This window comes from Myzus persicae, unplaced genomic scaffold (assembly GCF_001856785.1).
Source record: "Myzus persicae strain clone G006 unplaced genomic scaffold, MPER_G0061.0, whole genome shotgun sequence".
NCBI classification, from domain to species: domain Eukaryota; kingdom Metazoa; phylum Arthropoda; class Insecta; order Hemiptera; family Aphididae; genus Myzus; species Myzus persicae.
In genome coordinates this window covers 29,237-45,622 of record NW_019104110.1, presented here as the reverse complement: position 1 = coordinate 45,622, position 16,386 = coordinate 29,237, and the positions used below count along the sequence as shown (strand labels likewise).

At 25.2% G+C, this 16,386-nt stretch overlaps 1 protein-coding gene across 3 annotated transcripts; it reads left to right on the top strand.

Annotated features, from left to right (window-relative positions):
* The first annotated feature begins 640 nt into the window (after nucleotides 1-640).
* On the top strand, nucleotides 641-16,386 carry LOC111038841 (elongation of very long chain fatty acids protein 4-like). Of its 3 annotated transcripts, none has more exons than XM_022322091.1 (9): nucleotides 641-831; nucleotides 10,473-10,639; nucleotides 11,357-11,470; nucleotides 11,756-11,946; nucleotides 12,946-13,035; nucleotides 13,357-13,413; nucleotides 13,800-13,905; nucleotides 15,111-15,247; nucleotides 16,058-16,386. In XM_022322091.1, the coding sequence occupies exons 3-9, from the start codon at nucleotides 11,389-11,391 to the stop codon at nucleotides 16,214-16,216; spliced, it is 822 nt and encodes a 273-aa protein (XP_022177783.1). In that variant the 5' UTR covers nucleotides 641-831; nucleotides 10,473-10,639; nucleotides 11,357-11,388; the 3' UTR covers nucleotides 16,217-16,386. The 3 variants fall into 3 exon arrangements, with proteins under 3 accessions (XP_022177783.1, XP_022177782.1, XP_022177781.1); XM_022322090.1 differs by lacking the exon at nucleotides 641-831 and adding an exon at nucleotides 5,499-5,735 and having other exon boundaries at nucleotides 10,500-10,639; XM_022322089.1 differs by lacking the exon at nucleotides 641-831 and adding an exon at nucleotides 5,499-5,735.

Genomic DNA, 16,386 nt, shown 5'->3' with positions numbered 1-16,386 from the left:
TTTTGTATTTTACAACGTATGTTTATTGTTTATTATTAAATAGTAAGCCGTAATGTGTTATTAAAATTAATACAACCATAAATTAATTATTAAAAAAAAAAAAAAACAATACCTTATGTATAATGTATTAATAAATATAATATATTATTTCTATTCCATTTTAGAGTATTTCTTATTTCCATAACTTCCTTCACTAAAATGTAACACGTCACTAACACGAATTAATAATATTTAATATTTTGTTATGTTTATCACATATATTAATGAAAATTATTAAACATTAGTCAATAAAATTATATTCGATGAACACTTAAACAATATTAGTGTAGTAGGCACTAATATATTAGGTTAACAGTTAGCATTCAGTCATTCAACAATATTTATTAAACGCTGTCAAAAAAAAAAATTATGACCTCATTTTATATATGATATGAATTATGATAATCATATTAAAATTAGATTACAAAATTATGTTGCATTGTTGTCAATTGATTTAATTTGAATAATATTCACTACTCAAATAGTTAATTAAAAACATTGATGAAATAAAAACGACAAAACAAGAACAAAATAAAATAAAATTTAATTTAATTTTTGAGAATAGCTTCTCAATGTCAGATATAATATGTAATTTGCACATGATGCACGTGTACGATTAATAAAAAATCAGACAATTTTCATTTTGAACAAAAATATCAATTTTGGTTTTAATATACAAAAGAATAGTACCAATAACAATTGCCAAACTTTTAATCTATTTTTATTCATAAGTGAGAGTAATTATAAATTTTTAAAATAATGCTTTTTTAAATTCTAAGCGGAGCGATTTGTGTAAGTATTGACTTTACAATGATGTGTTATTTTATGTTTTCAATACTTTCTACTTGGAGTATAGTTTCTGGTAACACATTTCATCTGCTTGGTACTTTAATAGTTCAAAGGTAAAAATTCCCCAGTACTTTTCAAAATAACCCTATTAGACGGGGAAAATAAAAAATAAATTTGAAAAAAACGGGAATTTCTAAACAAATCCATTTTTGACAAAATTAATTTTGTTTTTTTGTTGTAACCCAAAAATGAATAACGGTAGATGCTTGACAGTTTCATCAAATACTCATAAGAGAATTTTCTATGTACCAAAAATTTTAGAAATTTTTTTTCTCTTTTTGTGATATTTATAATTATTTTCAATTTTCAATTTTCAATTTTTTTTCGATTTATGTATGAATGTATGATAATGTGATTTTAATTTTTGGATAAGAAACTTACACCAAAATCAGGTTCCCCGTGAGCTTTTCATAATATACCAATTAAAGATTAACGAAAATTCAATGTTTACAATATTTTCTTACTACAAAGCTTTTAAAGTTCATATTTTAACAAAATTTGAGAACTATTTTGTAGTTATAAATGTATAAACTGTTAATAGTATAATATTGATATACTTTTTATATTTATTATTTATATGATGTTTATTGATAGCTGACAATGTAATGCAAAGTTAATCATAAGTAGGTCATGCTAATCCCTAAAAATGTAAAACATTAGTAATTACAATTTTTTTGATGGACATTTGAAGTTCAAAAATTGACGAAATTATACATTTAAAAATAGAATAACGATTTTAGTTACTTTGTTGTAATTTTTTATTTATTTGTAGGTATCTTAGATATATATAATTTGTAATTTATTCTTTCAGATATTTGACGTAAGAGTTTAATTAAATTTAAATTCCTTAAGGTTTATAATTAAGAATTGTTTATTATGTACATTATAATCAAGCGATTTATATTCCAATTGCATTCTTCTATATTATATTTAATCTTGTAAACTTCAAATTGCATTAAAAAAATATCTTCCTAGATAAATTACCTGATTGAATTTTATCCTTAACTTCTAAGAATTGCATTAACTTTATGTTTATTTGAAAAACAACTTCCATTATAATATAATTATTCTGTGTTTTGATGTAGGTATTTCCATTTGCAACTTTGATTAACTATAATAAATTGATACTTCCTATTTCAAATAAGTAACAAATTATTTAAGTTCTGACCTATTTTTTTTTTTAAGTGCAGTTAATACCTGACAACGAATTCAATGAAATTGAATGAAATATGTAAATGTATTAAAAATACATTGATACAGTAAAACAATAATAAAATATTAATTTATTTTAATTATTTGAAAAAAAAATCCCGGAGACGTTGTTATGCTGTACCGTAGGTTTTGAGTATACCTATCCTCATTGGGTGGGTCACTGTAATATATGTGTTTAATTTGAACTCAATGATTAATCATTGCATTCAGAAAATGATTCTAGGCATTGACTGAGTGTCAACCTCTATTTCTAAGGATATTTTATAATTTATTTTTCATAAATAATACAGTAGGTATGTAAAGTATGTTGAACTAAATTTTTCACAAAAAAAATCGCATATATAATTTTTATGATAGCATATCATTTATTATTGTTATTACCTAACTTACAAGTGAATATACCACGACCTACATTAAAACAGCTTGAATAGATTTAATTTAAAATAATTAGGTAGATAATCATTTGATTAGGTAAATATTTTTAAAATTTGATTGTATGTAAAAAATAATAATATACTAGAAAAAATCTCTAAGATTAAATTTTTTGTATTGCTGCACTAAAATCATTAGAAGAAAAATCATTATTTTTCCTTCGTTCAATTTTAACAAAATTTTTACTTCAAACTTAAATAAAAAATGTATTATATTTATTTTTGATATTTTTAAATTAATGTATGTAGTATGAAAGACTTACAAAGAACTTAAATATATACAAACAAATCCTATAATTTAAAATTTTAATAAATAGCTAAAAGAAAATAGGGCCATAATAATTTTAAAATTATAACATGTCTATAAAATTCTAGTATAAATATTTGGTGTAAATTTAAAGTAGGTAAACTATGGTTATACATTTTAGAATAACAAAACAAATTCAATCAATTTCCACTACTAAAGAAGTCATAATCGTCGCTCAACTGCAAACCCAAATTTAAAATATGTAATATTAATTATATTTCGTTATACTACTATATAACTTAAAAAACATTTTCATTCAGAGTTTGTAAATCCACTAAAATTGTAATTTAATCTTGTTTGTCCTTTGGTTCATGCCAGTGTGCTACCAAGGGTTTAATAATAATAAAAAAAACAAAATCATTTTTGCCAAAAACTGGAGCTTCGTAAATATTCCCGTTTTTACTCATCTTTTTTTTAGTTTTTCCTGATTATTTTGAAAAGTTATGTGAATTTTTACTTTTTATCACTTAAAGAACATATTAGATATATTTTATTACCACAAGCCACCCTTAATATTTAAAAAGATACAATTAAGTTTGCACGAAAAAAGATATAGGGAACAATACCTACGCAGAAGATCAAAAACCAAACCATTAAATTTGATGATAGAAAATGTATTTAATAAAAAACGCAAAATGCTAAAACGTAAAAAATAAAACATTAAGTTTTCACAATAATATATTGTAATATATTCTTTCAAAAATAAGATTAAACTATGAAAGTGACATTAAACCTACAGTTATTCGAACAACAAATATTTGTGATAACAAATGCTAATTTGTCCACAGTATTTGGATAGATGCAAAACCAAGGGCGTCCCTAGAAATTTTTTTCGGGGCGACGTTTCTATCTCCAGACCTAGCCTAATCAAGCTCCACATAAATATTATGTTATGGTCAACTCAACTTTTATTAATAATTATTTTTATTTTTTGGGTTAGGGGGAGGGTGAACATCATCGCTAGGCACGCCCCTGTGCAAAACATACTTGGTACATCTGAGATATTTAATAAAAATAACTTACGCTGCTTATGTGAAGGGAAGAATACAGTTTTTAGCCTCCCATAGGTTAATACTTTTTCCATTTGTTGGATGAACAAAACAAACCAAATAAAAGGTCAATTTTGTTTCAGCTTCTCAATAAATAATTCCGCCCTAGACCGTAACCTAGAAAGCCAATTAATAAGTACAGGTTTGTTATTTACGTGATATATATATATATATATATAAATATCCATGGAGGTATATATCACCTGAACTGTTACAACTGTTCAAATCTTGATTATCAAGAAAACACCAAGTCTGCAGGCTATGTACGGGAACATTATTAAAAAAAAATAAGGAACTAACCTAGAACAAATTAATTTCTATGAACAACTGAAATAAAATAATTTCAACAACCCAGACAACCTGTACGAAGCAACTGGCCCATTTTCAAACTTTCCAAACATAATTTTATACTTAAAAAAAATTTAATTGTATAATAGTATACAACCTCAATGTAAAAATGTAACACTTGTAAAGCTAATAACGTGTGTAGTTGATGCTTAACCAATAAAGAAAAAATAATAATAACAATTTACTTTACTTACTGATTATATGATACTATGTAGATAGTAAAATTCGTACTTTGTATTTTACTACGTAAATTATTTTATTTTAGCTATATTCAGAAAAATACATATTTTCTAGGTTAGTCCCTTGCTTTCGCAATAATGTTCTAGTATAATTTTTATCTAACCTGCCGACTTGATGTTTTTGATAGTCAAGATTTTAATAGTTGTAGCTATAGAGCCTTAATAATAAATAAATAAATAAATAAATAAATAAATATAATATAATATAATAATATCATTATGGCTCTCTAGCTGTAGCAGTTCAAGTGATATGATCCTATTACAACTATTCCATCTATGTGATGCAAATAACCTATACCTACAGTAAAATTTAACTTGGCCTTAGCCTTCAGATCAATATAAAGACTGAACTGTATATATCTACATTATACATGTGCGATATGCCTAACCTATACGGCTATACCTACCCTAAAAATAAGTAATTCGATAATGCTGTAAAAATACCATTATATTTACACATTCGTATTAATACACTTTAGGTCTTTGAATAGTTGCATCATATAATACATTTATCATTATTATTAAATTATTAACGAATTGATACATCAACACGTGAGCGCAATAAAATTATTAGAAGGATAGGTTGATAAGACTAGAATTCGAGAGAATATAATTGACTTTTTGCAGTGTTTACAAAAAATCATGTTTGGCTAAATGCTTTGAGTAGAATAATTGTAATTTCGAAGTGGCTTAACCTTTCATTTAATCGTGTAGCAGTAGACACAAAAGCAAGTAGGTAGTTAATATCTATAAATATAATTTAATCTTAACATAATTCAAATTATAACGTGCAATTTTCAAGTACACGTGGCTTTTCGTCTAATTTAGCCCTATTTTTCGAATCACATGACTCGCCAATATTTCTCCGTGAACTTTTTGGTAACTGAATTAGTAAGTTCTTTCGTGGTGGCATTGCTAATGGTGATAAATAGTAATAAATTATATCAACGGTCTCTGACCCTGTATAAAATGCAAATTTGATTGTACAGCTGTTGTTTCTATTTCATTATAAAGTAAAACCGGAGACACCGTATCGTTTAGTAACATTCCTATAATCATGCATAAACATAATGCCTTCCCATCAATGTAATACAACACTATAACGCGAATATATATTTATGTGTGTGTGTGTGTGTGTGTGCGTATGTGTAATAAATTGTACTGAAATCGTTTTTCACTTATTAAGTAACCTATAACAGCAGTTGAACCGTTAAAACTTTGAACATTTCAACTTCTGACAAAACGGTTTTCATTATATAAGGTAAGGCACTCTTGAAACTATATTAGTTATTATTTTTTTGATTATATTTAACTAATTTATATGATGTTTATTTCTCAAACAATCTGGTTTTATGAATGACTTTTTTAAAAATGCCTTCAATTTGTGTAATAAATATTAATTTTCAAGAACTATAGGTTGGTAATACTTTTTTTTAAATAATACGTGTGTACTATACAAATAATCACTCAATTTATACTCTTATATATATACTTATTTCGTAGTCATGGTATTTAATAAATAAACTATAAATAAAATAAAAATAGACGAAGACTAAAAGTTTTAAATAAACGTAATTTTTTTATTTTTGGTACAATTATTATACATGCCTAAATTCAATGGATGTATGAATATTTACATTTTAAAAGTAGGTGTTATAGAAACAATTAGTTTAAAAAATGTAAGAAAAATTATTGTTGATCATTTTCATAAGTACAAATGTACAGTAGATAATATTATATATGTATAAGTAACTTATAATTGTCATAATGATTTCAAATTCCAATATATTATTAGGAATCATAAAAAATATCCCCGAATTGAATAGTCTTTTGTAAATTAGGTATGTTTTATTATTTAAAACTTTAATTGCTATGTAATGCTAATTTATAACATTACAAATTTACAACTCAAATATACTCTGGCCATAATAGTTCTACATCACTATATCAGTGTGTCTAACTAGTAACCTAATGACATTATATGTCAATACCTACGACTTCTCACTATTAACTCATTGGTTCAACTATTTCAACAAGTTAATCTTCTTCAGTCAAATATATCTACATTGAGCTTGTTGCGATACTTGCGTATGACCATGCGTCCCGCTCTGGGTGGGACAGTCCCGCTTTCCCCAAAGAACGCAAATGTGCTGCTTTGAAAAAAACAAAAAAAATGCTATATGTAGCTTATATTCCATAAAAAAAAATGTAGATAAACATTTGTTTTATTTCAATATTACATTCATACATAAGTATACTGCAGTAAATCCTCATTGGTAAAAATGATAATATGATAAATGATAATAATTAAATATACGTTATTGCGTAAACCGCTGGTAATTGGTACACAATAGAAGTCGTTGGGACGGGTGCATATTATACAGTTATCTATGGTTGGGTGGAAGACATTATTTACATACTTCCATTCTAAGGACCTATCCCGCTCAAATCTTCGTATAATTGTAGAGTAGATTTAATGCCTCCAGGCGCCTGATGTTTTTAAGCAGAATTATCGCTCATCCAAAAAATATAGAAAACCAGCCCACCAAGCCATTCAAGATTAGTTATATTTTAATTTTCTAATTTTTAATAAATAAACATCTAACATATAATATATAATTTTACTTATTTTGAACAATGTGTATTATCATTTCTACTATATAGTTTTACTTTATTTTTACAGTTGTCGTTTTAGGAGAAAAATAATAAAAACATTTTTTTTGTATGTATTTTCTCTATTCAAATTCACAGGATTTCGCTCTGGGGGGAAAACATGATGGTCACTTTAAATGGATTGCACCGTCTGGTGCCTAGTGCCTACTATGCTATACTACATACATTTTCATTTTAAAAAGTTAAATACTCAATAATAAATAACATTATATTTAGCCCTGCAATACAATAGTTTATTAATAAAAATATTTTCAAACGTTATATTAATTTCAAAATGTTTCTATTATAAACCATAAGTAGCTATAATCTTTAAAATATATTGATTATGTATTATATTATACTATTGACATTACAATAAAATATATTCTTAGCTCTAAATACTGAAAAGAAAAAAACCTTAAAATACATACCAGATTGTCATATTTAAAATTAAATAATAGCTAAATTCAAAACAACTATATTATTTTCTGTATTTTCCGATTAATATTTTTAATTATTATACTATAAAATTCAACACGTTTCTAACGAGTATTTAATTCTTTGTTCAACAGATTTTCAAAAGTAATTGTTAGCTTAGTTTTAAATATTTAAAAGATGAAAACGAAATTACGATACTTAGATAAAGTATAAACATTTTCGATTATAAACGACACAACCACAAGAAATGAATTGTTCATTTAATGGTGTTTTTTTTGGTATGGATAGTTATTGGATAGTAGAACAGCTCTAAAAGTTTTATGTGACAGCTTTATAGATAGAAAATCTTATCTTAAAAACGTTATTTTTCAATCTTCTCCGTAGTTTCCTAGGCATCGCAAAAACAACAGAGTTGTGGTAAACATTGGATAAATGTATATTGTATTACCAAGTGGGGTTTTGAATAATCTCTACTCAGAATTGATTCTAAGGATGTGATTATTAATCGTTACCATTAGATTTATAATAATAATAATAATAATACACAAATATTGAAATATCACATCTGTTACAAAATTATGAACCCGGTCTTTAATAGCCTACATGGGAGATTCTAACATCCAAAGAATTATTTATTATCTTGAGGTAAATTTTAAAAATGGTAAATATTAATCAAATATTAATATTTTTTTGTGGGGACAGAGTAGAATTATTAAGCTTAGAATGATTTTCTAAGGTAATCCAATTTTAAAAAAATGTATAGGTATAATAATATTTACTACCTATTATTCTATTATTATCCTATGATAAAAATAACTGAGGTATAAGGATATCATTTATCATTAGTACTTATTACAGTGGTAAGATAATTCAAACATAACATTTGCAAATAAAATAGCGTGTGTGATTCTGTATGTCTCTTTTGTTTTGTTAATCTGGAAATTTTTTTTTTTATGACAATAGTTCTGCGTAAATTGAGTATAAAGATGGTTATTCGTAACAATAGTGATGCACAAACGTCCAATGCCCAAATATTTTATAGTAAAACGACCGTTAGGGCCTAGAAATTTAACATTTAAGCAATGAATACTTTAGATTTTTCCATAATGTTCCATTTAGAATAATTTAAAGTTATTACAATTTGTGATTCAATATACCCACTGGCTATCAATACTAAAGTTTAAGAAATAAATATTTCAAATTAACCACCTAACTAATACAAAATATTTCAAGGATTCCAAAATCATTAACCAGTGTCTGATAATAATGGTGAATTGATTGATTTCTGTTGTTTTTATTTAATACAATATTGAAGTGTCGAGACATTGTCTAATTACATTTGAAATAATTTATACTGAATAGCTTTATACGATGTTATAATTTCTAGTCAAGTAACTAATTATAAAAAATAAAATAAATTCAATATTTCTTTTATTAAACTTTGGATATTATGAAAAATATATACAATTGTTTATATAATAAGCGGAGTAAACTCTTTTGTAGAATACAGTATACTGTAGTATAAACTATAATAAGATTTATTATACAGTATCGGCAATCAACATAATATTTTAGTATACATAGCGTGCCATCTGCAACACGACATTAATGTTATGTAAATACATATTAAAATATTATATGGCACAGCTAAATACCAAAATCGAAAACTATAATAACTGGAAATCATAAATCAATTTAACCAATTGAAAAAATAAACGTGTAATTGAAAAATCAAACAACTGGGTTAGGTATCTATTTAATGCACAATATCCAAAATGTGCATTTTCTAGTTAAAAAAGTTAATCCTCAGTCCTCACCAATGTATAATATTTCATATAATATATTTTATAATGTATCTATAATATAATATCATAATACATGGTACTTTAGTACTTACATACAAAGTGAACTGCCTCAGACATATGTAACTTAGTAGAATAAATTATTAATAACAAATAAAAAAATGATGATAATTATATGGAACTAAATCACACACATCACAGAAGAAATAAAAACATTATTGTACAGACATTTATTAATTAAAAACTCTTTTGTGTTTCTTTGAACAAATAGTTGTATAACTATTTTTCGATACCTACTTAAAGAAATTAATTAGGTGAGAACGAGAAGGTACAAAATATAAAAGATGATGAAGTTTGTCATCTTATAATTGTATTTTTTTAGAATAAAGTATGTAAATGTAAAATTGTTTAAAATGTGTATGATATAGCTAATATAAACGTTGTATTTTATGTTTATCTATAAATATATTAAAGTCATTGGTATCAACATTTAAATAATTTATATAGCTCAGACATGTTGAGCATCATTGCATCACATTTGTAGAATAAAATAGTAGATACCTACTCTTAAAATATTCTATCGATTTGTGTATACCATTTTTATTATTTACAATAAATCATTATTGTCATCATAGATACATGATCTTACACTAAGGTATTTGTGAAATGCATTTATTTAAAACAGCTTATGATCGAATAAGGAAATTCCTTCAGTTTTCACTGACATTCAGATGTGTGAAGATCACTACCAACTATAGGAAAAACTAGGTTTTTGGTTATCCTTGTGAATATAGGGACTCTGCTATCAGTGAAATTTTCTTGGTGATAATTGTTATTGTTGTTTACCTTGGAAGTACCTGAGAGTGGGTTACCTAAATTAAAATCTAAATCTATGTAACTATTTCCCATACCATCACACAAATTCTACAGAAAGGTTGTTATTAAAAAAACATTAATATATTTATTTAAAATTCACTTAAAATGACAACCACAACTTGTGTTAAACTCGTTCGTTCTTGAAATGTTTAACATTAGTACTTTAGTAACCTTAAATAGTTAAATACTAATTTTAATTTTTAATTCTTTATTGTTCGGTTATTTTTCAGTAAATTATTGTACATTTTTACTTAAAGGTAAAAATATTGACGAGATGACAAGACTGATCGAGAACTCAATAGTGAAGACATGACAATACATTATTTGTGATTACATGACTTATTTCGTTTTTAATAAAACTATACCTGCAACATTCGCTGTTCAGTTGATATTTTAGGTAACGCAACTTGTAAACATATAATATTTATTATTATTATGTATATTTTTTAATTTAATTTAAGAAAACTTTGCCTACTATATTTAATATTTAAAAAAAATCAAATGCAATAGTTATTTATATTAAATTATAAAATAGTCTCTTGATATTCAAGTCTATTTTTTCCTTCCTTCAAAATGACTAACACAAAATCAGTGTATAGTTTAAATATATTTAAATGTTAAATGTATTTAAATGTTAGTTTCATATATCATATAGAAATATCGAATTATTTATGTCATACTAAAATAACATTTAAAACTTATATTTAAACTTAATCGTTAAATAATAATATCAACTACCTACCTAGAAAATATTTGTATTTTAGCCATAACTATACATAATTTATCATAACCATTACATATCAATGTATACATAAACCATAACCTTTAAACTCATATTATACAATAATATTAAAGTTCCAAACTGTTCATTGTAGATACGACTCATATTTAAGAAAATGCAATTATGGTGATTAACCCTAGCCACAGTAACTAGAAATATTTTTTTTCTCAACAGTTCATTCGGTTGTTTTTAACGCCTACATCTAAAAACTAACGGTATCCCATAGAATATTTAATATAAAATAAATATTTAAATATTTAGTTTGATCCTCATATAAATCATTTACACAACATCCTTGTGTCACTACTTTTTAAGATGATATTTTTGTTTTAGTGAATCCTCAATTGATCAAATCTATTACAAATATGACTAATGTGAATTTGAATAATTTCATTAATGAAACGCAGCATCAGTTTTTAAACTTATTAAATCAAGAATTGAAATTTGGTTAGTATATTATACAATATTATTATATAAATCAGCTATAAGCCTAAAACATTGATTAAACTTAATTTTAAATAGCTTTTTTAGTATACTTTTTTTTCACAATCTATAAAAATTATTAACATTTTTATGGGTGCCTACCTTACTTACTATAATATATTTAATAACTAAAAATGCAATGTTGTGCTACCTATAATTAGGTAATGTTTTTAAAATATAAGATTGCAAATATAAATTTAAATTATTGACAGTTTGCCTTGTAATATTGTATAATATTTTATTTTATAGATAAAAATGCCGATTCGTGGATGCTGATGAGTACACCATGGCCAGTTTTATCAATTCTTTTAGCTTACTTGTTATTTGTGTTAAAATTTGGCCCAAAGATGATGGAAAATCGTCAACCGTTTAAAATAAAACGTATTATCATGGTTTATAACATTGCACAAACCATTTATAACATTTTCATTGTATCGGAAGTAAGTGTAATACATTTTAATCGTAATATATACCATAAACGTATAAACAAGATACTGAACAAATACACGCATGTAAAATCATACTAATAAAACTATAGTGGTCAAAATGAATTCAGCTTCAGATTTTTCAATTTTTCAAATTTCATATAACATTTTATCGATACGGTAGGCAAAAGATAAGACCTATGTACTTTTCCTTTTTTGTGGAAAATGTTTTCTTGACACTTCGGATTGGTGATATGTGCAATTATAAGAGAGCGCCACTATTTATTTTACTACATTAACAAATTTAGTATAACTCAAAATTGAATAAACATAGATACTTAAATTTTCACCAAATGTTTACCACCAATTTTCATCAAATATGTTGATGATATTTAGGCATTTTACTTTTTTTCCATGAAATTTTGATATTCTATAATTAAATACAAAGTTCCTCATAAATTATTCATATACTAATTAAAATACATTGTCTATCGAAAATACATTGTCACAATATTATTTTATAAATATTATTTTAATTCAAAAATTTGTCAAAATCGAAAATTTGGAAATTATTTTGTAGTTATAAATTCATACAATTTTTCCTTTTTATATATTACACGGTTTAATAATTGAACACAAAATTTCTCGTAAATTTTTCAAACTATAGGTAACCAAAAATAACGTTTACTGGAAAATCACATAATTTTTCATGAGTATCAGAAGTTTAAATTTTGATGAAATATGATATTCAAAATATAGACTCTAACCCCCCCCCCCCCTCTAAATATTTTTCTGGCTACGGCCTTTCTTATGATACAATACGTATCCTAGTAAATTGATATAACTGGTAAAAGTTCTTAGTAGGCATTGAAAATCACACAGAATTTAACTCTAAAATTTATTATGTTACAATCGCAATTTTAGAACCCACTTACGTCGATTGTACATTGTTTCGGAGCCAATTCAAAATGTGTACAACGAAAAACATTTATTAAAAAAAAATTTTAATTACAGGTATTTCTTACACCCGGTATATACACATATTTAATGGTCAATGTATGTAATCCAGATGAGAGTGAAAGTAATCGTCATATTATAAATGTGGTAAGATAAATGTGAATGAATTAACATTTTATTAATAAAAACCCCTAATTATAATAATTCATTTGTTTTTTATTCATAATATCTATTATAGTATTATTTAAATAAATTTATGGTTTCAATTTGTATAAAAAAACACAAAAATATAACACTTTAATAATACTTCAATTGAACACGTCATGATTCATTATAAAAATAATTATTAAATATTATATTTCATGTTATTCAATCTGAAAAAATATGATACTATAATTTTAGTTTCCAATTGTTAATTTAAAATAAATAGATATTTATTTATATAATAATTACACATTTTATTTTCAGTTCTATGTCCAGTCGTGGCATTATTTAATATCAAAAATATTTGATCTTCTTGATACCGTAAGTACCTACATAAAGTTTTTAACTAAAATAATATCATTCATACCTTCATAATAAATCACCTTAAAATCAATTCAAATAACATAAACAAGTTCAAGCTTTTGCGTCTATGAGTTCTCAATTAAAAATGTATTACATTTTTTTCAAAAATCGAGTACCTACATTTTAACGCAATATTAAAATGTTGGTATAGTCATTATTTTTGTTATTATTAATATATTTCTATAGCTGTATACAAAAATACAATGTAAAATATATTATATTACATAATATACATGTATGCATATATACATACAAACTACCTATAATATCATTATTCATTATAAAATAAACCCTATAAAGTCTTTGGAAATTAATAATTTAATAAATATTATGTTTGATTTTAGGTATTCTTTGTGTTAAGGAAAAAACAAACTCATGTTTCATTCTTACACGTTTATCATCATGTAAATATGGTGGTCACTACTTGGACATTTTTGAGATTTATTAAAGGTAATTCTTAACTTCTTATACGTGATAATTGTGTTATTTTTAAATTTGGTACTTTATTAATTATTATATGCAGTATAAGTCATTTATGACATAATGACGATCTAGTGAACAGATAAAATAGATCATAATAACATACAACACATTACTACCAACATTTTTTAAATAAATCATTAACAGTAGTCATAGGTAATAGGTGCATTCTATTCGTTTTAATCACAAAATTCGAACTCTATATTATTGAAACATAAGGCATATTTTTATTGCATATAATTATTATTTATTAGGTAAATTTGTAAATAATATATTAAACCAAATATATAGTAATGGGTGTAGTGATGATGGAATTACGAAAATAATTATGTTATTTTACAATGTGTAAAATTGAAATCACTATATTAGTTTTTAGATTATTGGGTATCGGTAACAATTATATATTAGGTATAACGAGTAAATAGTTGTATATTGTATAGTATATAGTTGATTTGAATGTTTTATTTATAGTGCTCACAAAAAAAATCACCTAAACTCTAGTTTAAGGAGGAGAATGAGATTTTAGTACATTTATAAGGGGACGTAGATTTAAAAAGGTCAGGAACAGCTGATCTAAAATCTACAAATCTACGATCTACCTTCTAGTAAATAAAATTGTTTTAAAAATACTATAAGTATATATATATATATATAAGGGTGGATCGAAAAAATGAATCTTAAATAAAAAACTTTCTAATAGCTTGGGAAATATGTTTTTTTTTGGTCCCAATATGCTATATATACATTTGAATATGTCTAGAATGAGATTAAAAAGTGGTGTGAGGCGTTTTAAATATAGTATATATTATATATAATGTATAAATACCAATTGGTTTTCACAATAAGTGTTTTTATTATTATTTTTTGGGTCATTGCATTTTGAATTCGCTTAATTAGAAAAAAGTCGCTCTGTTGTATAGGAGGTGTCAGATGGGTCTCCGTAATGGATGTGTTAAATTTGAATTCAGTAGTGTAAAATCATTGTATACGAGAAACGATTCTGGGGGAAGACCGTTTGCCTAAATATTACTTACTTAGACTTAGTTTATTTTATGATATATAACTTGAAATAAAACGTACAGGAATTCACATAATATACATAGTACCTAAATGTGTCACCGTGATAACAAAAAAAAAACGGTCAACAAATTAATGCAAAAATTATGTTTATGCAGGTCAGCAAGGAGCTATTTGTGGTATTCTTAACGCAGTAATACATTCAATAATGTATAGCTACTATTTTCTATCGGCTCTTGGTCCTCAAATGCAAAAATATTTGTGGTGGAAGAAATACTTGACCCGTTTACAAATTGTAAGTAAAAATTATCAATGCATAGCATATTAGCTATAGGTACAAATCGTCGGGGTAAGTAGGTACCTATCTCATTTTATACTTTATACAATTCTACAAATTGAATATAAACTATATATATTTATGAGCAATAACCTATTACATGGGAAAATCGCAAAAAAAAATTAGTAAATTATAACGTATTAACACAAAATACATGATCGCACAATGTGTAGGGGAAACGTAAGTTACCACACGAAAAAAATTATAACTAATACAAATGTCCTTCCCACTTTATTCAGACGTTAGGACAGACAACTTAACGTAGTTGGTGTGGTTACAATTTGTTTGTTTTTTTGTTGCATAAAAAAGTCTAATCTATTTTTTAAATGAATCCAGTCTACATAATGTATTATAGGTATAGATGTATACCATGTATACGTAAGAGTCCACTTATTTTACATAAATTAATTTAGACCTTTTTTATGCAACACTAAAATAAACAAATTTTAAGCTCAAATTTGTAATTTCTTTTTTTCTTGTTGGGACCAAAGTCACTCACTTATTTTATTCTGACGATTTGCGCCTATTAAAGCTAATATTCTATACCTACCTACCTACCTACCAACATAGGCGGAAATCCATTGAAAATATTGGGGGTGCACTATTTTTCAAATGAACCTAAATCGAAGGGGCTTTACCCCATTTACAATAACTATTTGATTTATGGAGGGTGTTTGGTGGACTTTTGGGGGCTTAGCCCCCTTCCCTGGATTCCGCCTATGACTACCAAGGTAGCTTAATGAATAATATGTATCGTTTGGTTTACAGGTCCAATTCATATTAGGCCTTATCTACGCTATATGCCTTTTTATTTACGATTGTAAATTTCCGAGACTGTTCACCATTTACATGATATTCGACGTACTTTTATTTTTGTATTTGTTTTTAATATTTTACAAAAAAACTTACAAAGACAAAGACACCTAAGTCTCAATAAACTTGAAAAACAACATAAAACAAGTTTTTTTAAATTGTGTCTATGCATCTATAATATATATACATATTTAAGTGGATATTCGTAATGTTAATAAATTATCAATTTAACAGTATAAACTAACGTAGGTATAACTACGACCTATGTAGATACCTATACCTAA